The sequence below is a fragment of the Myxocyprinus asiaticus genome, chromosome 9 (genome assembly GCF_019703515.2).
Source record: "Myxocyprinus asiaticus isolate MX2 ecotype Aquarium Trade chromosome 9, UBuf_Myxa_2, whole genome shotgun sequence".
In the NCBI taxonomy this organism is placed as follows: domain Eukaryota; kingdom Metazoa; phylum Chordata; class Actinopteri; order Cypriniformes; family Catostomidae; genus Myxocyprinus; species Myxocyprinus asiaticus.
The window spans coordinates 25,452,191-25,478,793 of record NC_059352.1 but is presented as its reverse complement, the minus strand read 5'-3'; the positions used below and the strand labels follow the sequence as shown (position 1 = coordinate 25,478,793).

The window sequence follows — 26,603 nt, the reverse complement described above, 5'->3', positions numbered from 1 at the left end:
AAAAAAATTAAAGTGAATTTAAAAACCACAATGTTCCCCACAGGCAGGGTTGGGGAGTAACTAAATACATGTAATGGGATTATGTATTTAAAATAAAAAATATAAGTAACTGTATTCCACTACAGTATTGTATTGTATTCCACTACATTCAAAAAGTATTTTGATTACTGAAGAGATCACTTTGCATTTTATTGTCATTTGTTTCATTTAATATTTAGTCCTTTCAGATGGAAAACATTTATACATATAAATGATGCGATCCAAAGTGCATTTGAACAGCGGTGAAACACTTTCTTATGATGTGTTACATTCATACGAGCAGTAAGTTTGGAGCTAAAATGCTATTTCTAGACATTTTTCATGCATGTTATTTTTTTATCAAGAAAATTCACGTTAAATCATAATTTCTTTTATCTAGTAAGACCTTTGATATTAGGGCAAAAATTGTATTCTTGATAATAATATTTGTATTGTTTTCCTGTAAAAATATCTAAAAATCCTTAAAACAAGATCAATTTGATTGATCTTGTTTTAGAAACAACACTGCATATTTAGGTTTTTCAGAGAATGTATTTTTAACATGTGTATTTTGTCTTTCTTACTGAGTTTTTATAGTCAAAACAAGTGAAAAAATCTACCAGTGCTGAAGAAGTAATCCAAAGTATTTAGAATACATTACTGACCTTGAGTAATCTAACAGAATACATTACAAATTACATTTTACAGCATGTATTCTGTAATCTGTAGTGGAATACATTTCAAAAGTAACCCTCCCAACCCTGCCCACAGGGTGGGGAAACCTGTTAAAGAAAGTAAAGAAGTGCATATATTTCCACATAGTCCTCACTTGTCTCTTTCTCCTCCTCTCTAAACCTGTATTTCCTGTACCACTTTGTTAAGAAGTCTTAGACAAGTACTGTCAGCACATGTCTGTGAGAAACCATGGAGGACAGTACAGAAGACATCGAGTCTCTGATTGAAGGAATGGCCTACATCCCTGGCCACTTCCATTTAGAGCTACATCTCAATGGTGAGCCCAGCGGACCAGCTGCCCTTCGGCAACGAGACACCAAGCTCAAGAGCGAGAGCCTCAGGGCTGAGCTTGAAGCTGAGACGGGACGACTGCAGTATGCTGTGCGCAATATTCTAGGCTTGTTGGCCTTCCATATGGACGAACTGGAGACAGCAGAAGAGGTATTTAACAGCATCTGCCAAGAGGATCCTGAAAACCTCAATGCCTGGGCCAACCTGGGTTATGTATATGAACGGTTGGGTCGTGAGCTGAAGGAGGGAGAGTGCATGGAACGTGTTGCTGCCCTCATGGGCCCAGAGATGGGGGAGAGCCAAACAGAAACCAGGCTAAGGGTGGCACGGTGCTTGGCCGAGCAGGCATACGCCCACCCTCATGATGTGGAGCTGGAGAGAGATGAAGATTTAAGGGAGACACTGACAGCTGCGCTGATGTTATACAACCGTGCACTTGATTATGGAGGGGAACTGGTGAGCACATGGCAATTTCTTCATATTTACAAGGAGATCAAGATATCTTGAAGGTGATTTTGTTGGTCATTTATATGTTACAGATACCCATAGAGGAAAAGAGAAGTTGGTATTTCAAAATGGCAACAATTTACATAAGGTAGTATTTCAAACTATCAACCTGTTTAGTTTAATGTTTAATGCCTCAACAAGCCTTTGACTGCATCCAGTATGTAAGCATTTAAAGGAATATTCCGGGTTCAATACAAGTTAAGCTCAATCGACAGCATTTGTGGCATAATGTGGATTACCACAAAAAATAATTTTGATTCGTCCATCCTTTTCTAAAAAAAACAAAAGCACAAATCGAGGTTACAGTGCGGCGCTTACAGTGGAAGTGAATGGGGCCAATGTTTTGAGGGTTTAAATGCAGAAATGTGAAGCTTATAATTTTATAAAAGCAATTTAGTTAAAACTTATTATTTGAGCTGTAAAGTTGTTTAAATCTTAATTTTTTCAGTCATTTTAAGGGTTGTTTACATTACATAGTCATGGCAACAAAGTTGTAAAATTGGCTATAACTTTACACAGAAAAGGTTAGTACGCTTTTTTATCACACAAAAATCATGTTAACACACATATTGTTTACGTCTTGTGGCTATACGTTTGAAATAGTGAGATTTTTAACATTTACGGACTGGCCCCATTCACGTCCATTGTAAGTGCCTCACAGGAACCCAGATTTTTGCTTTTTTCAAAGGAGGGGCAAGTCAAAATACATTTTTGTGGTAATCAGTTTTATGCCTCAAATGCTGTTGAATGAGCTTAACTTGCATTGTACATGGAATATTCCTTAAATTAAATTAAATTTACTAGGCCTATTTATGACATTCCTTACCATAAACCGCACATCAATGAACTGATCTTGGCCCTTAACCTTTTTTTGTTTTGTTTTTATAGGTTAGATGGTATTGTGAGGGATTCAAAGGACACTGAATACACAAGACTTACTTATTTCAACAAGGGCCTCAAGCTTCTCACAGAGACTCTAAAATCTGACCACACATACCTCAAAGGTGATTTTAATACAATAGATATGATGAAGATTGTATTTATGGTTTTAGTCAAGACGTTTTTCTTATTTGAACACAATCAGACAATGTTCTTCTGCCACTAAGGGAAGAGTCAACATTTTACCAGACCAGTCTTTCCGGTTTTATGTTGTCCCTTGTCAGCGTCTTGCCTCTAGCAGATATTTATACATTTCTTCCAGAAGCCAAGTAGTCTTTAGGACAGTTTCTTAGACAAGATCTTTATTTCTCTTCTCACCACTCAATAATCTTTATCTAGCCCTTGCCTGGTGTTATGTCGGTCTCATGCTGGAGCGAATGGAGGAGTTCTCCACTGTACCGATGGCAGTTCATGACTGTGGTTTCTCTGGATCTGACCCTTTGACATGTTACGGATCGGTACTGTATTTTAGCCCAGAAAAAATATAAAAATGTTGTTTTGGTCAAGCTTATAGCCAGTAGTTCAGCTGTTCATGTTATTCCAGTCTAAAGTTATTGTTTTACGGTTCATTTCCATTGTATCCACAACATGTTCAAGGAAGGGTGTGATGCAAACATTTGATGCTTTGTTGTTTCTGGACACAGTGTTAGATTGAATATGATTAAACATACGCTTATGAATTGAGGAGATGGTGACACATTAAGGTTGATAATATAATGACTGTGACTAATGAAGCATGATAGGCTCTAAATAATAATACATGATCTCATTGTTCATTTTTACAGGCCATCAAGCTCGCCACAGATGATGCATTCATTCTTAACAGATTAGCAAGCATGTTCTTCCTGTCAGGCAAAATGGAGATGGCCACGGGTATCTGTAACATGGCACTGAGTGTCCTGCCTGATGCTGAACTCAACTGGCAGGCATATTGCACTCGTGCCAAGGTAAGAGAGATGCTTGTGTACCACTTAACCAACAAACTGTCTCAATAATTTGTTTAGATCTTTAATATATATTTCCCTGTTTTAGTATCTCAAAGTGCTTCCACAAACGTTTAATATGTTGAAGTGGAATCAGCACTACTGATAAGCAGAATGACATAATAAAGTCTTGTTTTCAAAGAAATCTATCCAAACTAAGTGGGGTTTATGCTTAAATTAAGAAATATATATATATATATATATATATATGCCAACGGGGTAAGAGGAAAAAATAGTATTGAATAGTATTTAGTATTTTTGATACTACATTTGGCTTCTCAAGTAAATTTATCTTGTATTAAGAATATTTAGATATTTTTACTGGAAAACAAGACAAAAATAATCAATAAGAAAAGTATTTTTGCAGTGTGAATACTTAGGATACTATTTCTTTCTGACAGTAATTATCTTTTTTATTTTTCATCCAAATTAATTTAGCATTTTTGTTTACAGGGAATATAATCACATGAATTAAACACTAAAACCAATCCCTCCTGAAATCACACCCTTACATCTAGATAAAGGATGACACAACAAATGCTTATGCAAAGACAAAGCAATACTTCTTAGAAACACCCATTTTGTGGCCCAAGACAGTCACTACAGGGGAAACCTGGGCTAGTTGTCACACTTTTTATGCCTGTGAATATTTCTTAGGGTAGGTTTATATGTGAAAGTGAATTTCTGCATTGGCACATTAAAGCTTTGGCTACAAAAAAGAAAGAAAGAAAAAAAAGGCTATTGAACATTTTCACCGTTTTTGCCCAATTTACTGAACACACGTTGGCCTTTTGTAACAACTTGTGACAATAGCTAGGCATGTGATGTTATTATATGGCACTACATACCCATGACACTATATGGGTTAAGTTCAGTGGACCTGCCACTAAACCAGTGGTGTAAGTTTCAAAATCTCAGCTCTGTAGGTGCATTCAATGAAAGGGAATGGGTACCAAAATGTTGAAGCTCAAAAAAGCACATAAAGGCAGCATAAAAGTAATCAATAAAACTCCAGCGGTTAAATCCATATCTTCAGAATATTGAAGTGGTTTTTACTAAAAATTCTCACTGCCCAGTAGATGGCAATATGCATGAAGAATGTGAATTGCCAAAATCAAAAGAAGAATGTGAAAGTGAAAATGGAGATTGATAGTAAAAATGACTTAAATATTGATCCGTTTCTTACCCACACCTATCATATAGCTTCAAAAGACATTGATAAAACCAATGGAGTCGTATGGATTACTTTTATGCTTTTATGTCTGAAACCAACATATAAAACCTCTGAACTTTTGACTCCAAATCTTATAATTACTGAAATATAGCTCTTGTGTCCACTTCCCCATGTGACAACTAGCACCCGTCTCCCCTAAGAAGTGTATATGATTGTGTGCATGAATAGTATTTCTTGAAAGTCTCTTTTAGCACAGCTTTGTCTTACGGTTTTAATAAAAACCCTTCCAAAAAACAAGCAGTGCTCCACATTATAGCATTTTATAGGTTATTTACTTTCTCTCCAGCTAAGTGTCACAACGTATGCCAAGAACCTGGATAAAGCTAAGTTCGGCCAAGGTTGTATTCCCGATCGTCAGATTCTGAAAGAGGCCCGTGCTGACCTGGAACGTGTTCTGGCGGTCCGACCTTGTTTGAGAACTCATTTAGAGATGGGTCAGGTAAGTTCAAACTTCCATGTTCAAGACCCCAAGTAGTTATGAGGTGATCATACTGAAGATACAGTATGTAGTTTGTTATAATACATCCATCACTCTCCTCTCAGGTCTACTACTACATGGGTGTGGACGCCCTGCAGGAGAGCCTGTTGGTTGATGAGATGGCGATTAACCAAGCCCTGGTCAGTCTATCTAAAGCTCTGCAGTGTCCTCTAGGCTCTACAATCCCTAAATTACAGGTCCTTCGTGGCCGCTGCCTGCTGCTGAAAGGAGAGGAGCAGAATGCTATTGAATGTTTTAGGCAAGCTCTTGAACTGGAATATCCCAGTGTCCAAGACACAGTGACCCTACAATGCCTGCTACAGGCTCTTCTAGTGAGCTTCACTCAGAGTGGGACGGAAACAGGCCATGCTATTACCCAATTAGAGGAATGTTTAAAGCAGGCAGAGAAGAGATATGGGCCGAACATAGTTCAGACTGAGTTGAAAGTACTGTGTCGAGCACACACGGATGAGGTGACTGAGCTGTCTAAAGATCTGGTGAAGAAGGGGAGGCTGGAGGTGGTTAAAAGGTTGCTGCAGAGCATACAGCCACAGGGGAAGAGGATGGCACTGGGCAGGTCCCTGTCCATATGAGCTATCCCTTTAAGACTTTAATTAACAATACTCTGGATTGTCATTTCAAACTAAAGTTTTTCTCATTTTTGGTAATGCTGAGTGTGATGGACAAGATTTTTTCTTACTAAAAAAAATGTTACTGTTAGGCTTCCAAAAAACTTATGGAATGTTGTCTCCATGTCAACTCTTCCATCCAGCACATGCCAGAAAGCTTGATGTGCCAGTTTAAAGTTTGAGATGTGACCCATTATTTATTGAAACTATAGGGTAACTCAATTTGATGAATACAATATAGTTTCTTTATTGTAAATTGTTACATGTGGATGAGTAAACCTCAGTGAATGAGGCACTGCACAGTTGTATCCTTATCACGGAAACTAAATCAGACAAACATGAGTTAATGTACAATCTAAAAGGCACCAGAATTTTTCGAACTGATTTATTTATTCATTCATACTGGAAACCTTTTTTTTTTTTTTTTTTTTTTTTAAAGAGCTGAGAGTATTTTAAAGCATGTATTTCAAATGATACAATGTCAGTTAAACACTAAAATATCTGTATTAAACACTGATGTGATGATAATTATGGAACTGTGAAAAATTATTAAATAACATTCTAGTATTTTCAATCTCCTTCAACTGAGAATACCATACATTTTGGGTCTGCTGTTAGGCTTCATAAAATCTTAATATGTGGGACAAGTTTTCAAACATTAACTCTACTGCAAACAGAATTAGAACCACTTCAAATTTGGGATGGTAAGCAGAAATGTCCTTTATAGCTGGAGGAAGATTTGTGACCAATAATGTCCATTTAAAGGGATAGTTCACCCAAAAATGAAAATTCTCTCATCATTTACTTACCTTCATGCTATCCCAGATGTGTTTGACTTTCTTTCTTATGCAGAACACAAACAAAGATTTTTAGAAGAATATCTCAGCTCTGTAGGTCCATACAATGCTAATGAATGGTGACCGGACCTTTGAAGCTCCAAAAATCACATAAAGGCCACATAAAAGTAATCCATAAGACTCCAGTAATTACATCCATATCTCCAGAAGCAATACGATAGGTGTGGGTGAGAAACAGATCAGTATTTTCCTTTTTTTTACCATAGATTTCCACTTTCACTTTTAAAACGTAAAAAAAATGTGAACTGATAGTAGAGATTGAGATTGATGGTAAAAAAAAGGACCTAAATATTGATCTGTTTCTCACCCACACCTTTCATATCGCTTCTGAAGATACAGATTTAACCACTGGAGTCATATGGATTACTTTTATGTGGCCTTTATGTTAGTTTTGGAGCTTTCAAAGGTCTGGTCACCATTCACTTACATTGTAAGGACCAACAGAGTTGAGATTTTCTTCTACAAACCTTTGTTTGTGTTCTGCAGAAGAAAGAATGTCATACACATCTGAGATGGCATGAGGGTGAGTAAATGATGAGATAATTTTTATTTTTGGGTGAACTATCCCTTTAAGATTCAATCATAAAGTCATGTCAATCTCTGGACCTTTTTTCCTGATAAAAACTGCTTAGAAAATGGAGATTTTGATACCAACACGATGAAGCTAGGCGTTCCGGCCTTAACAAAACACCTGGAAGGAACAAAATAGAAGGAAACCATCAGAGAACAATTCAAGCAGTTATAAGACTACTTGGGAAAAATTCCTCTGAAATACCTTTGGTGCTGAAGAACGTTAAGAAGTGACTTTTCAAGATTCACTTGATAAAGGTTTCCTTTTTCACGATCCTCAAAGAACAGCTAATAAAACATGAGTGTGAAAAGTTAGAGATGCATATGAAAACAAATATTTGAGGTACTGCAACTAATTCAAATTTCTCAAGAAAAAGAGGATGTGTTGATGGTCCATCAAAAAATTAAATGATGTTACAATGTTAATGATCTTTCTACTGACCTGAAGATTTTGTGTCTGATATTTTCTTTCCGTATCCCAGGGTGGAAGCTCTTCACCAAACATGACCTCCAAATGGTCCATGAAGCTGAGCAAATGGAAATCATTGATTAAAATCAGATGTGTTTACAATTTAAAGGTAGAAGTGTGTAATTTTTTAAATGTTAAAATAGTTCCCACTAGCTTAATATGCAAAGACAACTATACAACAATCAGCCACAACATTAAAACCACCTGCCTAATATTGTGTAGGTCTCCCTCGTGCCGCCAAAACAGTGCCAACTCTCAGAATAGCAGAATAGCATTCTGAGATGCTATTCTTCTCACCACAATTGTACAGAGCAGTTATCTGAGTTACCGTAGACTTTGTCAGTTCGAACCAGTCTGGCCATTCTCTGTTGACCTCTCTCATCAACAAGGCATTTCCATCCACAGAACTGCTGCTCACTGGATGTTTTTTGTTTTTGGCACCATTCGGAGTAAATTCTAGAGACTGTTTTGCGTGAAAATCCCAGGAGATCAGCAGTGACAGAAATACTCAAACCAGCCCATCTGGCACCAACAATCATCCATGCGATTATCTAATCAGCCAATCATGTGGCAGCAGTGCAGTGCATAAGATCATGCAGATATTGGTCAGGAGCTTCAGTTAATGTTCACATCAACCATCAGAATGGGGAAAAATGTGATCTCAGTGATTTGGAGCGTGGGATGATTGTTGGTGCCAGATGGGCTGGTTTGAGTATTTCTGTAACTGCTGATCTCCTGGGATTTTCACACACAACAGTCTCTAGAATTTACTCCAAATGGTGCCAAAAACAAAAAACATCCAGTGAGGGGCAGTTCTGTGGACAAAAACGCCTTGTTGATGAGATAGGTCAACAGAGAATGGCCAGACTGGTTCAAACTGACAAAGTCTACGGTAAAGATAACTGCTCTGTACAATTGTGGTGAGAAGAATATCATCTCAGAATGCTATTCTGAGATGTGGGTTGGCGCTGTTTAGGTGGCACGAGGGAGACCTACACAATATTAGGCAGGTGGTTTTAATGTTGTGACTGATCAGTGTATATAAGCCATTTAATTTCCCACTGTGGCTCTGAAGCACTATTATTTCTCTGTTTGAGCACTCCAACCAGCCAATCACAGCTACATTGTCTCTTCTGACCAGTGGAAGTTGACACTACTGTTTGGCCAGGGAACAAACCTGGAATTTTCACAGAAGGCAGATATGAAGTCAGTCTGCCTGTGCTCAGGGTAAAGAAACAGCACTGGCCAGTGGAGGACGCCCAGCTCATCCATATAAACCTGAGCTCCTATGGTCTCCTGCGAGCTGATTCCACCAAGCTCCAGATCAGCCAGGGTTCTAGATGAACCTCCATCACCATCATTATCCTCACTGTCTGAGCCCTTATGCTGTGGTGTCTCAGGCTTCAGAAGTTTAATGCCACGCTCCTACAGCAAAACAGTCATTTAAGATCTGAAGTCTTCAAAAATGTTAACTTGTTTTCTAACAATACTTGTATGATGAAAATTAGCATCTGCAGTACTGAAAGCCTGTACTCTTACCTTAATGGCTGCTAATAACGCTTCTCTCTCATTCTGCTCCTTCTTCGCTTTAACCTTTGCCTTTCTGGCATCTCTCTCAGCTTCTCTCTACAATAAACGTAAAAATATATTTAGACTTTAGAATTTTCTGCATAATAAGATGGGATAAGAGAAAGTATTTTAACATTGAAAAATTTTACACATTTTAGCTTTAACTAATTCTTTCTCATCACTCATAGGCATAATGAATGTTTTTTAGATAATAACTTTTGTTCATAACATTGCAAATCACATGGATAAATGCAAATTGGATACAACAGCTAATAAGACAGAACAGCTTCCTCAGAGGCATCTTTACCTTCATTTTGTCTGCTTTGGCTCTCAGATCCTGTAGTTTCTTGTCGGTGGGGAGCAGCCTGAGACCCTCATCACACCACTGCAATGCTTCTGCAGAATGACACAGCTCCATACAGCACTGTGCTCCTAAACACACACACACAAATATCCTCTTGTTGAAATTGCAACCTCTGGAGGCATCAGCCAAAAATGTTTTGCACTGTATGCCATCATTCTCCAGTAAAAAGAGTTTATCAATTATAGCCATCATGGATTTGTAAAATTTTAGCTATTATTGCAAACATAACTTATTTAAACAATGTTTAATTTTTTTTTTTCAAATGATTCTGACATAAATATAGTTTGCAAAAAAATTTAAACTATTTATTTTTTTATTTACTTTGTGGTAGGGTCAGTGAAAATGTTGGCAGAGCAGGTAATCTGATTAATCTGAACACACCTTTTTAATGAGACCTATTGTATATACAGTATATATACATTTTTTCACCACACAAAATAATTTCAAATCCAGACAGTTTGATTTAGATTCCTGATATAACATAATATACTGTTGTGTATCACTCACCTCTTACTATGGCTTTAATGTGGTCTGGTTTCAGTTTCTTTGCAGCTGTGGCATCATTCAAAGCTGAACGCATGTTGCCTGGAAGGAGGAAATAATTAATTGCATACACCAGAGATTCAAATAAATACTAGCAATGCTTTCCGAGGAAAACCTCAACTATGCAGGCCCATTTGCAAGGTATTATTTATTAGAACTGACAGAAATATTTAGGGTACAACAGGGCTAATGCAAAGGGACACCTTAAGGAAAATGTGCTTTTTTTCTGGTCACAAAGTGTATCAAGATTGAAAAAATGGCATTTATTTTTATTGAATATTAATGGAGCAACATCATTTGTGTGAAAAGAAATAATAACAGAAAGTTGTTTTGATTAAAAAATGTTGGTTACACTTTACAATAAGGTTCCATTAGTTAACATTAGTTAATGCATTAGATATCATGAACAAACTATTAACAATATATTGTTTACAGCATGTTAGTTAATAACAATACAACTGTTCATTGTTAGTTCATAGTGCATTAACTTATTTTAACAAACACAAATTTTGATTTTAAAAAATGTGCATGCTGAAATTAACAAAGATTAACAAATTCTGTAAACGTATCGTTCATTATTAGTTCATGTTAATTAATGTTGTTAACTAATGTTAACAAATGGAACCTTATTGTAAAGTGTTGGCAAATTATTATTTTATTTTTTTTAAATGGTGGAGAGGGAGCCTTTTACCCCACACTTGGGGTAAAAAGCCCCCAGGGGGGGTTATAGTGATATTGTGTAAATATAGGGACAATAGTTAATATAGGGGCAAAATTAGTCAACTTAGGCAAATACTTTTGAGACATTAAAGGTGTTTCCTCATTAAAAATGTTTAACTCCTGAAGACATGAATTGTAATTTTGCAAAATATGTAGGAAATCATGACCACATTAAACTGAAGTCTCCAGTCATAGCTGTTTTATTCTACATGGAGAGGGTCCGCACATGGGGGCTGCCATGTATACGGCAGAATACTACTTGCTTAACCTCAGGAACCGTCCTGCTATTTGACACTTTCCCTCAGTGATTAAAGTAATCATGGCTGACTGTGAATACTACATTTTACAATGGCATCTGATATGGAAAACTTTTGATTTTAAATGATGCTGCATCCAAGCTGCTAGGTGTCCGTGTAAGTCCAAGATGTCACAAAGACAAAACTGAGTGCACCATTAAGATGCTTTTTTGAGTAACAAATTATTATAATGCTTTTTCAAAATAACCACTTCAGAAAAGGGTTAACAATTTTCTGTTAATTTCAATCACTTTTGGCATTTCATAACATCTCAAGTATTCTATAAGCGAATGAATCTCCATTGTGATAGGATCAGTCAATGTGAGCCCACTTTGAACATTTTTCATAACAAATCTATTCGCCCCACTTAAGAAAAACTATGTGTTTTATGGGGGCTTTAGCTCCTGCAACAGGGGGACTTTTTACCCCAAGCACTATCCTTTCATTTATTGGACAGTTATAAAAAACTTTGAGTTATAAACTCATCTTGAACAAAACTGAAAATGACATAAGTATTTTGTCTTAAAATGAATGTGACAATTTTAGGGATTCTCATTATCTACATAAATTTGCAACATTTTAAATGATAAAATATTAAATCAAATTAGCTCAAATGTAAACTTTTGACATTCCATGCAATGATCTCACGGATCAGGAATATGTTGCACTGCATAGTGACAATCAGGGGTTGAAGAAACAGGTGTTAAGGAAAGTACTGTGGTAGCTTTTGTTGCTGTTTAGTGTTTTGGGAGAAAATAAAACCAAAAGTGCTTTTTACCCTTAAAATGGGGCCTTTAGCCCTGTTGTACCCTAATATTTTGAACAGTTCCAGACTGTACCTTTGACATAAATTCACAAACAGTATCCGAGTTTGGGGGAATCTTGACTGTACCTAAATGGAAATGTGCAGCTGCACGGTTGGTGTATAAAATAGCATTGAGTTCCAGGTCCGAACAGTTCTTCTTTAATCCAGCTGTGTAAGACACTACAGCTTTCTTATAGTTCTTCTCCTTGAAGTACTCGTTCCCCTCATCCTTTAAACTCATAGCTTGCTCTGAAGAAAAAGACCTTGAATAGTTTCATCTTCGAATTTATGTAATTGCCATGCATACAGCACACTGATTACATAAAGAAACATAATCAAGATACAATGCTAGGAAAATAAAGTCAGAGCTTTGCATACCTTCAGGTGTTTTGTCATCGTCATGGATAATAGACTGAATGCAGGCAAGATCAGGATCTTTCGTTGGGTCTATCTCCTCTGGGGCTGTCTTCATGAACATGGGCACCTTGTCAAACTCCTGCCAGATTTAGAGGTGGCATTTACATAGTAACACCCTGACAGCCAAAAGCATTCTACAACGTAACGTCAACCTGATATCATGTTCACCAAAAGCGATCTACTGTTGTTCATTACGAATATGACAGTTCTTACCTCCTCCCAGTTGCTCTCACTAAACGCATTTTTGTATTTCTGCGTCTTAAATTTCTCCATAAATTCATCCATGCCATCGTCACTGTCTTCGCCATGCGCAGGTGTTGCCATGGTTTTCCTCTTTAAAAGAAGTCTATAATGTGTCCGACTAATACATTCAAATTAAAAGTCGTAATGGGTGTATTTTAATATTTCACCCGTATTAAAAGACTATCTGAAGGACTACACACACACATAGAGTACAACTCCCAAATGCACTGAACAAGTGACATAAACAGTAGCACACTACCACATGGACTCTGTTCTTCTTCTGCACGTCTGAGAAGCATTACCACCACCACCTGGTCTGGAGGACACACTACATGAAGAAAAAAGTGGAAAGATAGCTTAGGGGTTTTCGAAGTTTTTGATGCCAAGGAAGGACCCCTGAATATGATGATCCCCTTGTGAGGGACAAAAAAATAAAAAATAAATAAATAAATTAAAAAAATAAAAAAAAAATAAAAAATTACAAAGACAGTGATATGTTTTCATGTGTAAAGATTCATTTATAATATGAGAGAAAATGGTGTGATCCAAAAAATCACGCCTGAAATCATGCCGGAAATAGTAGGTCATCTGGGTATTTCTCGCTTACTACTTCATGAATACTGTGGATTCGGACATACTCCATTGGCAAACTGTTTTTGGCATGCAATATAGTAGGGAAGTATGGATTTTCGGACTTAAGAAGCGAAATGATAGGAAAAACGGACTTAAATATTGACCTGTTTCTCACCCACACCTTTCATATCACTTTGTATCATGGGTTACTTTTATGCTTCCATTATGTGGTTTTGGAGCTTCAAAATTTTGGCACCCATTCACTTGCATTGTGAGGACCTACAGAGCTGAAATATTCTTATAAAAATCGTCATTTGTGTTCAGCAGAAGAAAAAAGTCACACATCTGGGAATGTACTAGGGTGAGTAAATGATGTGAAATTTTTCAACTTTAGGTGAACTAACCCATTAAAGGTGAAGTGTGTCATTTCTGTGTCTCTAGCAACACCAAACTGGGAAAATAGTGCAAAAATAGTGACACTATTTTTAAGAAGGCTGAACACTCTTGTTCGAGCAATCTCATGATGTTGGTTGAGCCAATTTTAAACAGAAAAGAATTACACAAATTACTTCTTCAAAAATTCCCAGAGGAAAGAAAGATACGGGTTTGAAACGACATGAGGGTGAGTATAATAGTTGTATTAATAATATAATTGAACAAAAATGACAATAATTTAAGCAACTGTAGCTCAATTGATTGCTGAAACAATTAGAGAAATTAATGAAGAGAAGTATGGGGAATTTCAGTACAGTACTTGCCTTGCAAGCACTTTAATGATTTGTAACTTCTCGAACAAATATTATATTGTATTAGTCTTTAATGAGCTTTACAAAGAGGACCATCTTTATTGTATAGCAGCAAACTTGAATAGAACATCTTGGTACAACGTCATAGTCATAGAAGCTTCAGCCTGTTTAACATTTGTGTGAAACTAAAATTCTTTTGTACCTGCAGTGTACTGTCAGCTAATCTATCATCGTGTAGTTTGATAGTTTTGGAGAACAAGAAAAAACTAATTGTTGTCGTGTGTTTTTATTGCCGTGTACTCGCTATATGTCGGCGATCTACATCGTAGTGTCACTGAGGCAGATTTGTTGGCAAAATTTAGTAGCATTGTCCCTATTGCGACCATCCGCATATGCAGGGGGAGGAAAGAACGCTCTCAGCCATATGCTTATGTAAATTACTTCCATCTAGAGGATGGTAAGTGAACTTGATGTTGAAAAATGGGGTTTTAATTTAAAAATAAACAACTGTGGTGATCTGTCACTCCACTATAGGATAGACCGAGAACAGTGGTAACGGAGTACAGTTGTAACATTGTTAATGTTTCCTTTGGCCTTGTCATGCAAGTTGGAACTGCCATTTTCAATGTGCAAGCATTAGAAATATTTGCAAACAATCACAGAGTATAAAATGTGTCAGTGTACAGTATTGTACTTAATTTAGGCCTAACGCCTTATATAGCACATTACAAATGAGTGTTACAACTGTCCCAGGATAGGGTTACAACAGTACCCAGCATGAGGACAGCTGTAGCGCTGCTTCTCTTTACACACTATTTGTGGAAAATAGGAACGATGTATAGAAATGTACTGTGTTGGCAGACAGATAAAGGCATCTCATGTGAAAAAATGGCATCTTTATTCTGGTCAGAATTTGTGCAGTATAACAAAAAGCAAGAAGTGCTACAACTGTACTTGGTGTAACCTATCCATTTAATGAAGCAGAAATTCTAAAAAATAATTACCTGTTTCACATTGCACATTATTAATCATGAGCTCTAAACAACTTGCCCTTATAGCTGAACTTGCCCTTGATGATGCTTTCTCCACCTTTGCAAATATTATTTCCTGCAAGGAAACAGATGCAGAGGGCTGCTTCATACTATGCAAACTATCACTATAGAGAGCTTCTGCCATAATCACAAAAGTAAGTGTATGTGTGGATCGAAGTGTTAATTTTTTCCCAATTTGGAATGCACCAATTCCCACTACTTAGTAGGTCCTCGTGGTGGCAGGGTTACTCACCTCAGTCCAGGTGGTGGAGTACATGTCTCAGTTGCCTCTGCTTCTGAGACAATCAATCCGTGCATCTTATCACGTGGCTTGTTGAGCATGACACCGTTGAGACTCCGCATGTGGAGGCTCATGCTACTTTCCGTGATCTACACACAATTTACCACGCGCCCCATTGAGAGCGAGAACCACTAATCACGACCACGAGGAGGTTACCCCATGTGACTCTACCCTCCCTAGCAACTGGGCCAATTTGTTTGCTTAGGAGACCTGGCTGGAGTCACTCAGCACACCCTGGATTCGAACTCGCGACTCCAGGGGTGGTAGTCAGCGTCAATACTCGCTGAGCTACCCAGGCCCCGAACATAATATATTCTTATATTCCAGGTGGCGGCTGATTGTAGTGGCTCTAAAGGCTACGGGTATGTTCACTACACAGACTACAGAAGTGCTGAAAAAGCCATTATAAAGATGAATAGCGCATCTTTCGGTGGCAAGAAACTGAGTCTGAGCACTTTGAGATGTACTATCTTTTAAATGTGTTAACTGCTTTGTTTTTTGTAGGTGATAATATTAGCTTTTTTGCTCTTTAAAGGTTTGTTGACCATTTCAAGTCTCGTCGTGAGCGTGAGGCAGAGATGCAGACACATGGCAACCAGTTCACTGACATTCATATAAGCAACATTGCTAAAAGCTTGAATGTCAGAAATGTGATTGAAATATTTGGCAAATTCGGTGAGTATTTTGGTGGCAATTACAATATATACAAATATTTGTGATTGGTGTGTTATCTTGCAGCTTTGACATAGTGCTTTTCATTTCAGGCCCTGTCCTGAGCACTAGGGTAATAACTGACGAGCAGGGCAAAGCTACGCACTATGGTTTTGTCAAGTTTGAAAGCCATGGGGATGCCCTGAGGGTGAGTGACTGTTTGCATGCTCAATGTAAAGCAGATGTAGTTAATCTTAAAACACTGGGAGGAAGTTTATTGTCTTAAAATATTCGAAAGCCTTGTAAAATACAATTCAGATTTTTGTGAAATCTTTAGTGATAGCTCGAACAGTCTCTCCTTTTCAGGCCGTACTTGAGATGAATTGGAAAAATCTGAATTGCCTGAAGTTAAATGTCCGTCGTGCTCGAAAGCAGACAAAGCTTCCGAATAAACAGAAGTGTGCACTTAAAGTGAACCAGAACTGCACAGCTCACAACGAGGTATCAATTAATAGCACGTTAGCAGTGTGCTAGTCTGTTTTTGTTTCAAGGGCAAGAAACAATTCTTTGTGTATCATATCTGAATGATGACCTCAGATTAGTCGATGCTGGTTTAATTTAGGTACATAATGGATAATACTGATACTTTAGCATGCATGATTATTAGAACTGTACTCTAATACATGAGATTAATTAAATAATTTAAATATTTGAATAAGTGGTGAGTGGTGGTGGCATAGTGGGCTAAAGCACATAACTGGTTGCTGGTTCGATCCCCACAGCCACAACCATTGTGTCCTTGAGCAAGGCACTTAACTCCAAGTTGCTCTGGGGGTATTGTCCCTGTAATAAGTACACTGTAAGTCGCTTTGGATAAAAGCATCTGCCAAATGCATAAATGTAAATGTAATAAAGCATATACCAGCATAAACACTGGGCGGAGTAGGGCGGAACCTTGCTGATGTGTCCGCCTGGAGTCATTACACTGACTCACACACAACAGCCGTGTCAGTGATCAAATGATGGGGAAAGGACCTTTTAACGATATTTGTAGTACAAAACAAGCCCAGACAGGACTTGTGATAGAAATCAAGTACGTTGCAGCCTCTGTAATTTATTTACCACTGAAGCACATCAAGTCTTAACTATCACAAAAATGCAGAACAAGACGTTGTTTGCGAGCACTTATCATGAGGAGTTCAAAGCGGTGCTTGATGCTGGCGTTGACGCCCTGACGTGTATCATGAATTTGGCTGCACGATTTCTGTAGCAAAGTGGGTAGCCACAGTCTGCCGGCTGATTAATATTGTGGAGGATTAAAGTTTAAGAAATTTTATGTGCATTGCAATGAATATGCAACTGATGGGGCGACTTGTTATTTAAATTAGTCAACCTCCCACTTATACTTTGTGAAACTTTTAATGTTACTAGAATTGGTGATGTTTGTAAAATGTTAATAAAGCTTTATACTGTTACATATTATTTTGTTTTCTTTCCTAAGAAGGAAATGCATGCATTTTGACAGGAAAAGGAGTGAATATAGAGTAAAATTTCAGCACTTTTTTTTCATAATCTGCAATTAATCGCGATTAACTATAATAAATTATGCGATTAATCACGATTACAAATTATAATCGACTGACAGCACTTATCATTATACAACGAATTAGAAAACAACTGAACTCCAACCAGGTCTCCTAAGCGACCAAATTGGCCCGGTTGCTAGGGAGGGTAGAGTCACATGGGGTAAACTCCTCGTGGTCGCAATAATGTGGGGCGTTCTCGGTGGGGCGCGAGGTGAGTTGAACGTGGTTGCCGCGGTGGATGGCATGAAGCCTCCACACGCGCTATGTCTCCGTGGCAACGCGCTCAACAAGCCACGTGATAAGATGCGCGGGTTGACGGTCTCAGACGCGGAGGCAACTGGGATTCGTCCTCCGCCACCCGGACTGAGGCGAATCACTACGCGACCAAGAGGACTTAAAAGCACATTGGGAATTGGGCATTCCAAACTGGGAGAAAAAGGAAAAAAATAAAATAAAAAATAAATAAAAAGAAAAGAAATGAAAAGTTGAATGACAGCTCTTTACATGTTTTCTGCTTAGGTGATGATGGCCTCCTGCAATGAAGACTCTGTGAGCATGTCTTCTCCTGAAGATGCTACAACAATTGAGAATGAGGCTATTGCCCCGTGCTGCTGGGCTCAGATTGTAACCAGCTGAAGGAAGAGCAGCAGGCGCACCTTGCCAATACATCCTTACAGATGGTCCCTGTCACCTCTTCTACCCTCTGGAGACTTCATGGCTACCATTCCACAGGTCAGAGGCCACTTGCACATTTGGATAAGGTGCTGCACTTACAATGATTGTCACATCAGTGCATGTAAACATTACATTTGTTTTTGTGCTAAGCACCATTTTTGTGTTTCCCAGGCTCAGAACCTTGCAATGGACTGCCGCACTACCCAGGTTGCCAAACTTAAGCTGTGGAGGGCTGAACAGCAAGCAAAAGAAGGGCTAAACCATCTGCAGTGTGAGTAGCCCAACATTTCAGCCATGTTTAGCTTCTGTTTGCCATCATCCTCTGACTTGTGATCCTAACAACATTTAGGCCAATGGCTTCATTTACATTCTCAGATAACTTATATCCCCTGTAGGAAATCTAATTTATATCTCTATTTCTCCCATAGATGGACATTTTTTTCCATTCCTCCAGAGCGTGATGAAGTATCTACCTGGTAATATCAACAGAGTGCAAATGGAGGTTCATACATATGAGCCTCTCCATTTCATGAAGTCTCCCGAGTTTCTGCGCTTTGAGGTCAGTGTCTATGAGGCCTCACTCTCAAGTGTAAGCATCATAGGACTCAACCATCTGCTTTACAGTTCAGTGAAAACTGTTACGGTTTTTTAAGGCTTTTTATCTTACAACAATGTATATCAAATCAAGAGGTCTTTACTGTGTTAAATTTATATGTGTTATGTTGTTGTATAATCAGTGTTTTTTGTGTGTTTGGTCAGATGTTTGAGAGAGTGGCTGTGCTTAATCAGGCAGCTAATGCTGTCCAGCAAGCAGTCAACAGCAGACCTGTGCTGGCTGTTAATAGCCTGAACAGTGGCTGACTACGAAGAGGCTTCAACCCATTTGAACCTACAACTGATGTGGAGGTTTGATCAAATCTTGTTTTGTCAGGGGCCTGGGTAGCTCAGTGGTAAAGACGCTGACTAACACCCCTGGAGTTCACTAGTTTGAATCCCAGGGCATGCTGAGTGACTCCAGCCGGGTCTCCTAAGCAACCAAATTGGCTTGCTAGGGAGGGTAGAGTCACACAGGGTAACCTCCTCGTGATCACTATAATGTGGTTCTCTCTTGGTGGGGCGCGCGGTGAGTTGTGCGTGGATGCCGCAGTGGATGGCATGAAGCCTCCACGTGCGCTATATCTGCAGAGGCAGCTGAGATTTGTCCTCTGTCACCTGGATTGAGGCAAGTCACTATGCCACCACAAGGACTTAGGGCACATTGGGAATTGAGCATTCCAAATTGGGAAAAACAAAACAAAAAAACAGTCCTATAGGACTGATTTGGAACTTTTTATTTATATAACCTTTCAGAAGGATAATTGAAAATGCACTACCAATGACAAATCATAGGCAAAACCTCCTATTCTCTTCACTGCTTAGGTTGTGATGATTGTGGACAGGGATGGCAGCATAGCTGTGCTCTTCTCCTCTCGTGAAGGGCCTACTGTGATCATGGCAGATGTAAAGGCCTCCATTAATCTCTGCTCAATTGCATCTAATGCATGAACTGAAGTTTTGGTTGCAGTGGGCAACAAACAGCTATATGAACTTAATTCTATGAGTTACAACTATGCTTTGAACTACACCAGCCAGATCACTCAGCTCCAACCTGGTTTTCCCTGGGCTACACAAGGTGTTCGCCTTCATTGTGTGTTTATGATGCCTTAGTGTGTCATTTCCAGCATCATAGGAGGTTATTACAAATATCTCTTTTTGCTGTCACAGGGGAGCATCCTCTGCGTTTTATTCAGGACATGATGGTGTTCCTGTCTGGCAATATGGCAGGAAGACTGACTGAGATACCCAACTTTGAATCTCGTCATGTACTGGAGCATCGTGGCTCTTTGTCCACTGAGGTGAATGCCCATACAGTCTCATTTGCATTTGAATGATGTCAACATTTTTTCTTTAAATCTGAAAATACAGTGGCTATAAATAGGTAAATAAACGTTGTTTTGTGTTATGTTTTTCACAGACTCACACAAGTGCTGACAACCCCCCCATTAGGCAGTTCACCCTTCTTTTACCCAGCCTTCCCTGGGTTATCCAGGATTTTTGCACTGTTTGTGAGTAGCCTCCTGTTTGTCTTGTTACATTGAGATAAAATATTTTCAGTGTGAGAAAAACCTCAAACATCTACAGTACATTGTTAGTAGAGAACCCATATGTAATCTATGTTAATTGTGAAAACCTGTAACTTTAAAATCATTTGTATGTTGTTTTCTTTTGCAGTTATAAATCACAGCAATGTGGCCAATGGTACTGTGCCCTTTGCTCCCCGTTCACAAAACTTTGGTGGCATGAGTGAGTAAAACACCCTGCAGTGCTACAGTACATGTTCATACACAGACACACTGCAGTTTTCCTTTCTGTTCTCTTGTATCTTCTTTACTTGCAGACTCTACGAATGTCATATGAATGACTATAACAGCTCCAATGAAAGCAGGAGAGCAAAAAAAGAAAAAAGCTGAAAATGGCTAGGAAAATATGACCACAAAGACACACACTGCTGTGCAGTCGGTAAAGGCCACTAGTCAACAACCTTAGACCTTGACAACCTTTAGATAATCTGAATACTTTTTGATAATTGCACTTTTGAAAGATGTAGAATAGTGATTTTAAACTCCTTTCTCACCACCAGCCTGCAGTTTGTGTTGAAGTTCAGGAGCCTGAGAATGATTTAGAATTGGATGAGGCAACACCAGGATGCTGGGTAAGGGATTTATCTTTTTCTCTTAAAGGAATAGTTCACCCTAAAATTTAAATTCTCTCATCATTTACTCACTTTCATGCCACCCCAGATGCGTATGACTTTCTTTTTTCTTCTGAACACAAACAAAGATTTTTTGAATAATATATCAGTTCTGTAGGTCCTTTCAATGCAAGTAAATGGTGACCAGACCTTTCAAGCTTCAAAAATCACATAAAGGCAGCATAAAAGTAATTCATGTGACTCCAATGATTAAATATATGTCTTCAGATGCGATATGATAGGTGTGAGTGAGAAACAGATAAATATTTAAGTCATTTATACTATAAATCTCCACTTTCACACTTTAGTGAAAGTGATAGTGGAGATTTATGGTAAAAACGGATTGAAATATCGATCTGTTTCTCACCCAAAGTGATTGCATAGCTTCAGAAGACATAGATTAAACCACTGGAGTCACATGGATTACTTTTATGCTGCCTTTATGTGATCTTTGGAGCTTCAATGGTCTGGTCACCATTCACTTGCATGAAAGGGCCTACAGAACTGATATATTCTTCTAAAAAATCTTCATTTGTGTTCAGCAGAAGAAACTCATACACATCTGGGATGACATGAAAGTGAGTAAATGATGAGAGATTTTTTTATTTTTGTGCAAACTATCCCTTTAAATCCTTTATAAATCTTTTCCCTAAAGTTTCATCCCTTGCCTTTCTTTATTTTATGCTTCCTCTAATTTAACAGCAGGGTCTCTCCAAGCAACTGAGGAAGTGCCTGTGCTTCAAGCCCTTCAAAACATAGAGGCTGTGTAATAAGCGGTACTCAACAAAGTAGACGATGAAGTGCAGTCACGTTCTGGAATATGATTGATTTACTGACATAGATCTACAAAGATCCTACACAGTTTCCTTTCCGCGGAAACAAATAAAGACTTAGAGCATTAAAATTAATGACTATTTTTTATTGATTACCATTTAAGAGGTTCAATCACATTGGCTATTAGAGGAGACCGGCACCGGTTGTCACTGATAACTCAAGTGCATATTTCTCACAGTGTGTTATTTTTGAAAGTCACTGTATGGAATGTCAATGTATAGACATGAAGTCTTGACTACATAAAAGGCTTTTGAACCTTTCCACTGTTATTGTTCAGGAAATAAAGTTACTGTTCCCTTAACACACACGGACACTGACAACAGCAAGTATTAACAATATTTATCTGGACAGACAGGCAAAAATGGACTAGAATTTACCCTCCTACATGTAAAAATAAGAAAGTAAATGTCACTGTAATGTGTCCATCAATAGGTCTTTTATTCAAATTGAGAGAGAGGATCTAGAGACTATTTAATTATGTTTGCATTAACTATATCTGCCCTTTAAGTTCTACTAGCCTACTGATACTTGATCGTATTAATTATTAATTAATAATTAACAAGAATTTATTATTGGTCCTGTTTTTTTATTTTTTATTTTCTTATTGGACACCTACTTAAAATGTAAAAGTTAAAACAACTTTAATTATCATCTTTCTGTATGCGTAGAGTGATGTAGTGGGTAAGTTAAGCCACCAAATGTATCTTGGAAACTGTGAATACAATTATTATTGCGTGACCATTTAATGTTCACGAGATGTCCATCATTTTTAAATTCTTTGACTGAGAAGAGCACTAGGGTAAATGTAAAGTATGTTTTATGCTAAACACTGTTGGCATGTCTGAGTCATGTCTTGCTGGTGTGGTTTCTGAATGTTTTTGTTTGTTTTTCACCTCTGAATGAAACATTATACTTGGTGAATCTTTGTGGTTTTTTTTAATAGGAGGAACAGAATAACATAAAAACTTTTACAAGCAGATGTATTTATAAGTTGTCAAAATAACACATTGCAGGCATTTCCATGTCACACACTTGTTTACTAATGACACAACAAGCAATGCTTGAACTCTCAAACGTATTTACCCTGTAAAATCTGTAAAAAACAAAAAACAAAAAAATATCATAAAGCATTACTAGATAGTTTAAACTCTACTCAAAAGTTCTAGGAGCCCCTCTTTACTAAGGAACAGTCTCTCCACTCTGCTGACAAAGCACCTCAAATGTGGGGAAATCCTCTAGAGCTTTTTGCCTACCACCACCACATATGGATACCCTTGAAATTTAGTAGCATCCTTCAGTCGTTTACCAATGGTCAACTGAATCCTGTCATCGAGAACCACCTCTCAGGCTGGGTAGACTGTTCCCCAAGCTTGAGCCAATTCTTCAGCCAGTCTTGTAGCTTCATGCACCTTGCTGCCCTTTTTAGGGGGCAGGATGCACACCTGATAAGAAGCGAGCAACCCAGGCCAACGGATAGCACCTCAACAGAGGCGGCAAGGATGCGAGTGACTCCCAGTCCAAAACAGCCCATCTCTGCTACTGTTGGCTCATTTAAATCACTGACAAACAGGGCCTTGAACGTTTGCAAGTATTTTGTACCAAGGTAAAAAGTGTGACCACTTCAGTTCCTTTGGATTCAGTCAGTGTGCCTGTTTGGCACTGTAAGCAGTCAGTCTGCCCTGGCTCCATGGTTTCAACATTGGCAGAGAAGCCACAGTTCCCACAAACAAGTTCCCACAAATGTCTGCAGGTAGCTGAAACTCATGGGAAATTGTGCCACCTATGTTGCCAGTGGCAGCCTGTACATGCACCCACTTTAAGCACAGTCGGTCAAACAAGCATCCATAGACCTGACACACAGACTGATATGTATGGAAGACTGCCTCCTCACTAATGTCAAATGAATACATGTCTTTCATGTAGAATTCCCAGCACCACAGCAGCCCAGACTTTGGCTTTTGTTCATTGCGGAACTTGCGTGTTATCTGCAAGACATAAAAAAGATCCGAAAATCATTTTCATGAACACAGCTTGGGATATTTACTAAAAATTGCAAGATTATGAGGATATCTGAATCTTCTCATACAGTATACAATAACTGGTAAAACTTTACAGTAAGGTTGTGTGCATTAACATTAGTTAATGCATTGGGTATCGTGAACTAATCTTGATGAATGTTAATTTATAAATATACTGTTGTTCATTGTTCATTCATGTTACTAAATAATGCATGAACTAATTTTAGTTTATACAACTTTTAAAGTTAAAAATGTATTAGTATGTGTCAAAAATACCATTCAAATTCAAGATTAATAAATGCTGTAAAGGCACTATTCCTCATTGTTGGTTCATATTAACTATTAACTAATGTTAGGGGAATAGTTACAAATATTTTAGTATATGCTGACATTAACATTAACCAAGATTAATTAAATGCTGTAAAACTATTGTTTATTGTAAGTTCATGACAACTAATATGGTTAACTGATGTTAAAGGGATAGTTCACCCAAAATGAAATTCTCTAATCATTTACTCGCCCTCATGCCATCCCAGATGTGTATGACTTTCTCTCTTCTGCAGAACACAAATTAAGATTTTTAGAAGAATATCTCTTAGAAGAACTTTGAAGGTCCAAAATTACATAAAGGCAGCATAAAAGTAATCCACAACACTCCAGTGGTTAAATCCATGTCTTCAGAAGCCATAAGATAGGTGATAAGATTTAAGTCCTTTTTACTATCAATCTCCTTTCACATTCTTCTTTTGTTTTTGGTGATTGGCATTCTTCGTGCATATCACCACTTACTGAAGGTAGGAGAATTTATAATTAAAAATGGAATTAAATGTTGATCTGTTTCTCACCAACACCTATGATATCATTTCTGAACATGGATTATACCACTGGATTTTTATGGATTAAATGTACGCTGCCTTTATGTGCTTTTTGGAGCTTCAAAATGTTGGTACCCATTCACTTGCATTGTGAGAACCTACAGAGCTGAAATATTCTTCTAAAAATCTTTGTTTGTGTTCAGCAGAAGAAAGAAAGTCATACACATCTGGGATGGCATGAGGGTGAGTAAATGATGAGAGAATTTTCATTTTTGAGGGAACTATTTCTTTAACATATACAACCTTATTTAAAAGTGTTACACAATAACTAGCTTACATAAAAACATTTTTAAAACAAGTTGTGTTTGCAAAGGAAGCAGTAAAGATCATTTTTAATACCTGGTCCAGCAGTAGTGGCAGCTTCTTGTAGGATAATGTGCTCTGGGAAGCAATAATCTCTGTGACTGCTTCTTCATGAGTCGGGCCAAGGCAGTATTCCACATTATGCCGATCCTGTAGACTGAACATCTCTTTGCCCATGAGCTCCCAGAGTCCCAGCGGCCACTCTTCTTCCACAGTTCTGCACTGCACAGTGCTGGCATGTCAACATTCTGTCCACCGATGGCAAGCATTTCCTCATCAATGAGCCGAACCAGTTTCTCCATGGACCTCAGTGCAACTGGCAGATAGTAGAAGCAGCCAGAGTTGGAGAAATGGATAAGCCCAGTCTGCAGCATCAGTCTATGGCTGTGGCATGTCATCTCTCCTGCCTCTTGGCCTTCCCGGAGGTTGGAAGGCTGGAAGAGACGAGACACAAGTGGTGTTAGGATGACTGGTTTGGAAGGGGCAGAGACTGGGGGAGAAGAGTGGGTGGCACAATTGATGTGGCTTCTCTTTAATGTTTGAAGAGAGTTCTTTGGAAGCTTGCGATGACAGTGATGCATTAAGACCTCCATTTTTGACTAATCCTGTGACACTGTTAATGAAAGAACAAACATGAACAGCATGAGCAAAGGAAGTTATGGATGACAGGGCACAGTCAATTGATGGTCCAGTCCGTACTCCTCCCCAAATCTTAATCCAAACAACATCTTTTAAGAAAGAATATTAAGAGCACTCATGTATTATTAGTTTCAAAATAAAATGCTGTGATTATTTACTCCCCCTAATATCACTCCTACCTGTATGAATTTAACCTATTTCTTCCATGGAAAACACATTTTTTTATATATATATTCAGGCCACTCTGTTCCATTTAATAAAACTGAATGAGGACTGTTGCTGTCAACATTTTCAGTGAAGAACGGCTTAAATTTCAGACTGTTTGTCAAACGATTGCTCTCATATGGCTTCCTATGACTTGTGAATGGTGCACAATTTCCACTTTTTGGTGTACTATTTCTTGGGATGTTTTGACACAACGTGGTTAGCATGACATGTAAAAGCTGAGTACTGGTTTATATTTATTAATTGTAAATTCTCCATGCACAAATGCAGATATATTAACTATATGCCTCTCTTCACATTTTTTGAAAGAGATGAAACTATATACAAACACAATCTCAAAATCTATCTGTAAACAAAAAAGTAATCAAAACATCTGAAACATGCTCAACATTTTAACTTAAATGATGTCAAAAGTGACATTTGAGTACACTCTTCCTCGTTTTTTTCTGTTTTATCTAGTCTTTTCTTACTATTATATTTTATCTGTGTAAGGTATATGTGTAAACCTATAAAAAAATAAAATAAAGTTGGGGCAAAAAGGTGAGCACTTACCCCAGCTGTACAGTACATTTCAATCAAACACACTTCAACTGGAGAGTCCACTTGCTGTCATGTGAAGTTAGACATGCACATTTTCTTACAGCAAAACAAAAAAAAAAGGTCAAACTTACCGTGTTTTTTTTTTTAC

General features: G+C 38.0%; 2 protein-coding genes and 1 pseudogene across 2 annotated transcripts; 1 reads left to right on the top strand and 2 right to left on the bottom strand.

Moving 5' to 3' along the window:
* Nucleotides 1–822: 822 nt before the first annotated feature.
* On the top strand, nucleotides 823–6,661 carry ttc22 (tetratricopeptide repeat domain 22). Its single transcript, XM_051707196.1, has 7 exons — nucleotides 823–1,500; nucleotides 1,584–1,639; nucleotides 2,440–2,555; nucleotides 2,830–2,948; nucleotides 3,276–3,437; nucleotides 4,994–5,146; nucleotides 5,251–6,661. Exons 1-7 carry the CDS (start codon nucleotides 943–945, stop codon nucleotides 5,776–5,778), a joined length of 1,692 nt encoding a protein of 563 aa, XP_051563156.1. The 5' UTR covers nucleotides 823–942; the 3' UTR covers nucleotides 5,779–6,661.
* A 541-nt stretch (nucleotides 6,662–7,202) lies between these two features.
* On the bottom strand, nucleotides 7,203–12,939 carry ttc4 (tetratricopeptide repeat domain 4). The gene is made up of 10 exons (XM_051707199.1): nucleotides 12,638–12,939; nucleotides 12,386–12,503; nucleotides 12,095–12,256; nucleotides 10,151–10,228; nucleotides 9,587–9,711; nucleotides 9,250–9,336; nucleotides 8,888–9,135; nucleotides 7,684–7,768; nucleotides 7,447–7,529; nucleotides 7,203–7,362 (listed from the first exon to the last, which is right to left on the bottom strand). The coding sequence occupies exons 1-10, from the start codon at nucleotides 12,746–12,748 to the stop codon at nucleotides 7,260–7,262; spliced, it is 1,200 nt and encodes a 399-aa protein (XP_051563159.1). The 5' UTR covers nucleotides 12,749–12,939; the 3' UTR covers nucleotides 7,203–7,259.
* Nucleotides 12,940–22,988: 10,049 nt separating this feature from the next.
* On the bottom strand, nucleotides 22,989–25,644 carry LOC127446340 (probable proline--tRNA ligase, mitochondrial; annotated as a pseudogene).
* Nucleotides 25,645–26,603: the final 959 nt, after the last annotated feature.

Excerpts from the sequence above, each read along its gene's own strand:
- ttc4 (XM_051707199.1), bottom strand. The coding sequence starts at position 12,748 with ATGGCAACACCTGCGCATGGCGAAGACAGTGACGATGGCATGGATGAA. Across the intron at positions 7,769-8,887 it reads GCCTTCTGTGAAAATTCCAG|CTTCATGGACCATTTGGAGG; the intron begins GTTTGTTCCCTG and ends CCATTTGCTCAG. Across the intron at positions 7,530-7,683 it reads ATCAGACACAAAATCTTCAG|CTGTTCTTTGAGGATCGTGA; the intron begins GTCAGTAGAAAG and ends ATGTTTTATTAG.
- ttc22 (XM_051707196.1), top strand. The coding sequence starts at position 943 with ATGGAGGACAGTACAGAAGACATCGAGTCTCTGATTGAAGGAATGGCC. Across the intron at positions 1,501-1,583 it reads TTGATTATGGAGGGGAACTG|ATACCCATAGAGGAAAAGAG; the intron begins GTGAGCACATGG and ends TATATGTTACAG. Across the intron at positions 2,949-3,275 it reads CTTTGACATGTTACGGATCG|GCCATCAAGCTCGCCACAGA; the intron begins GTACTGTATTTT and ends TCATTTTTACAG.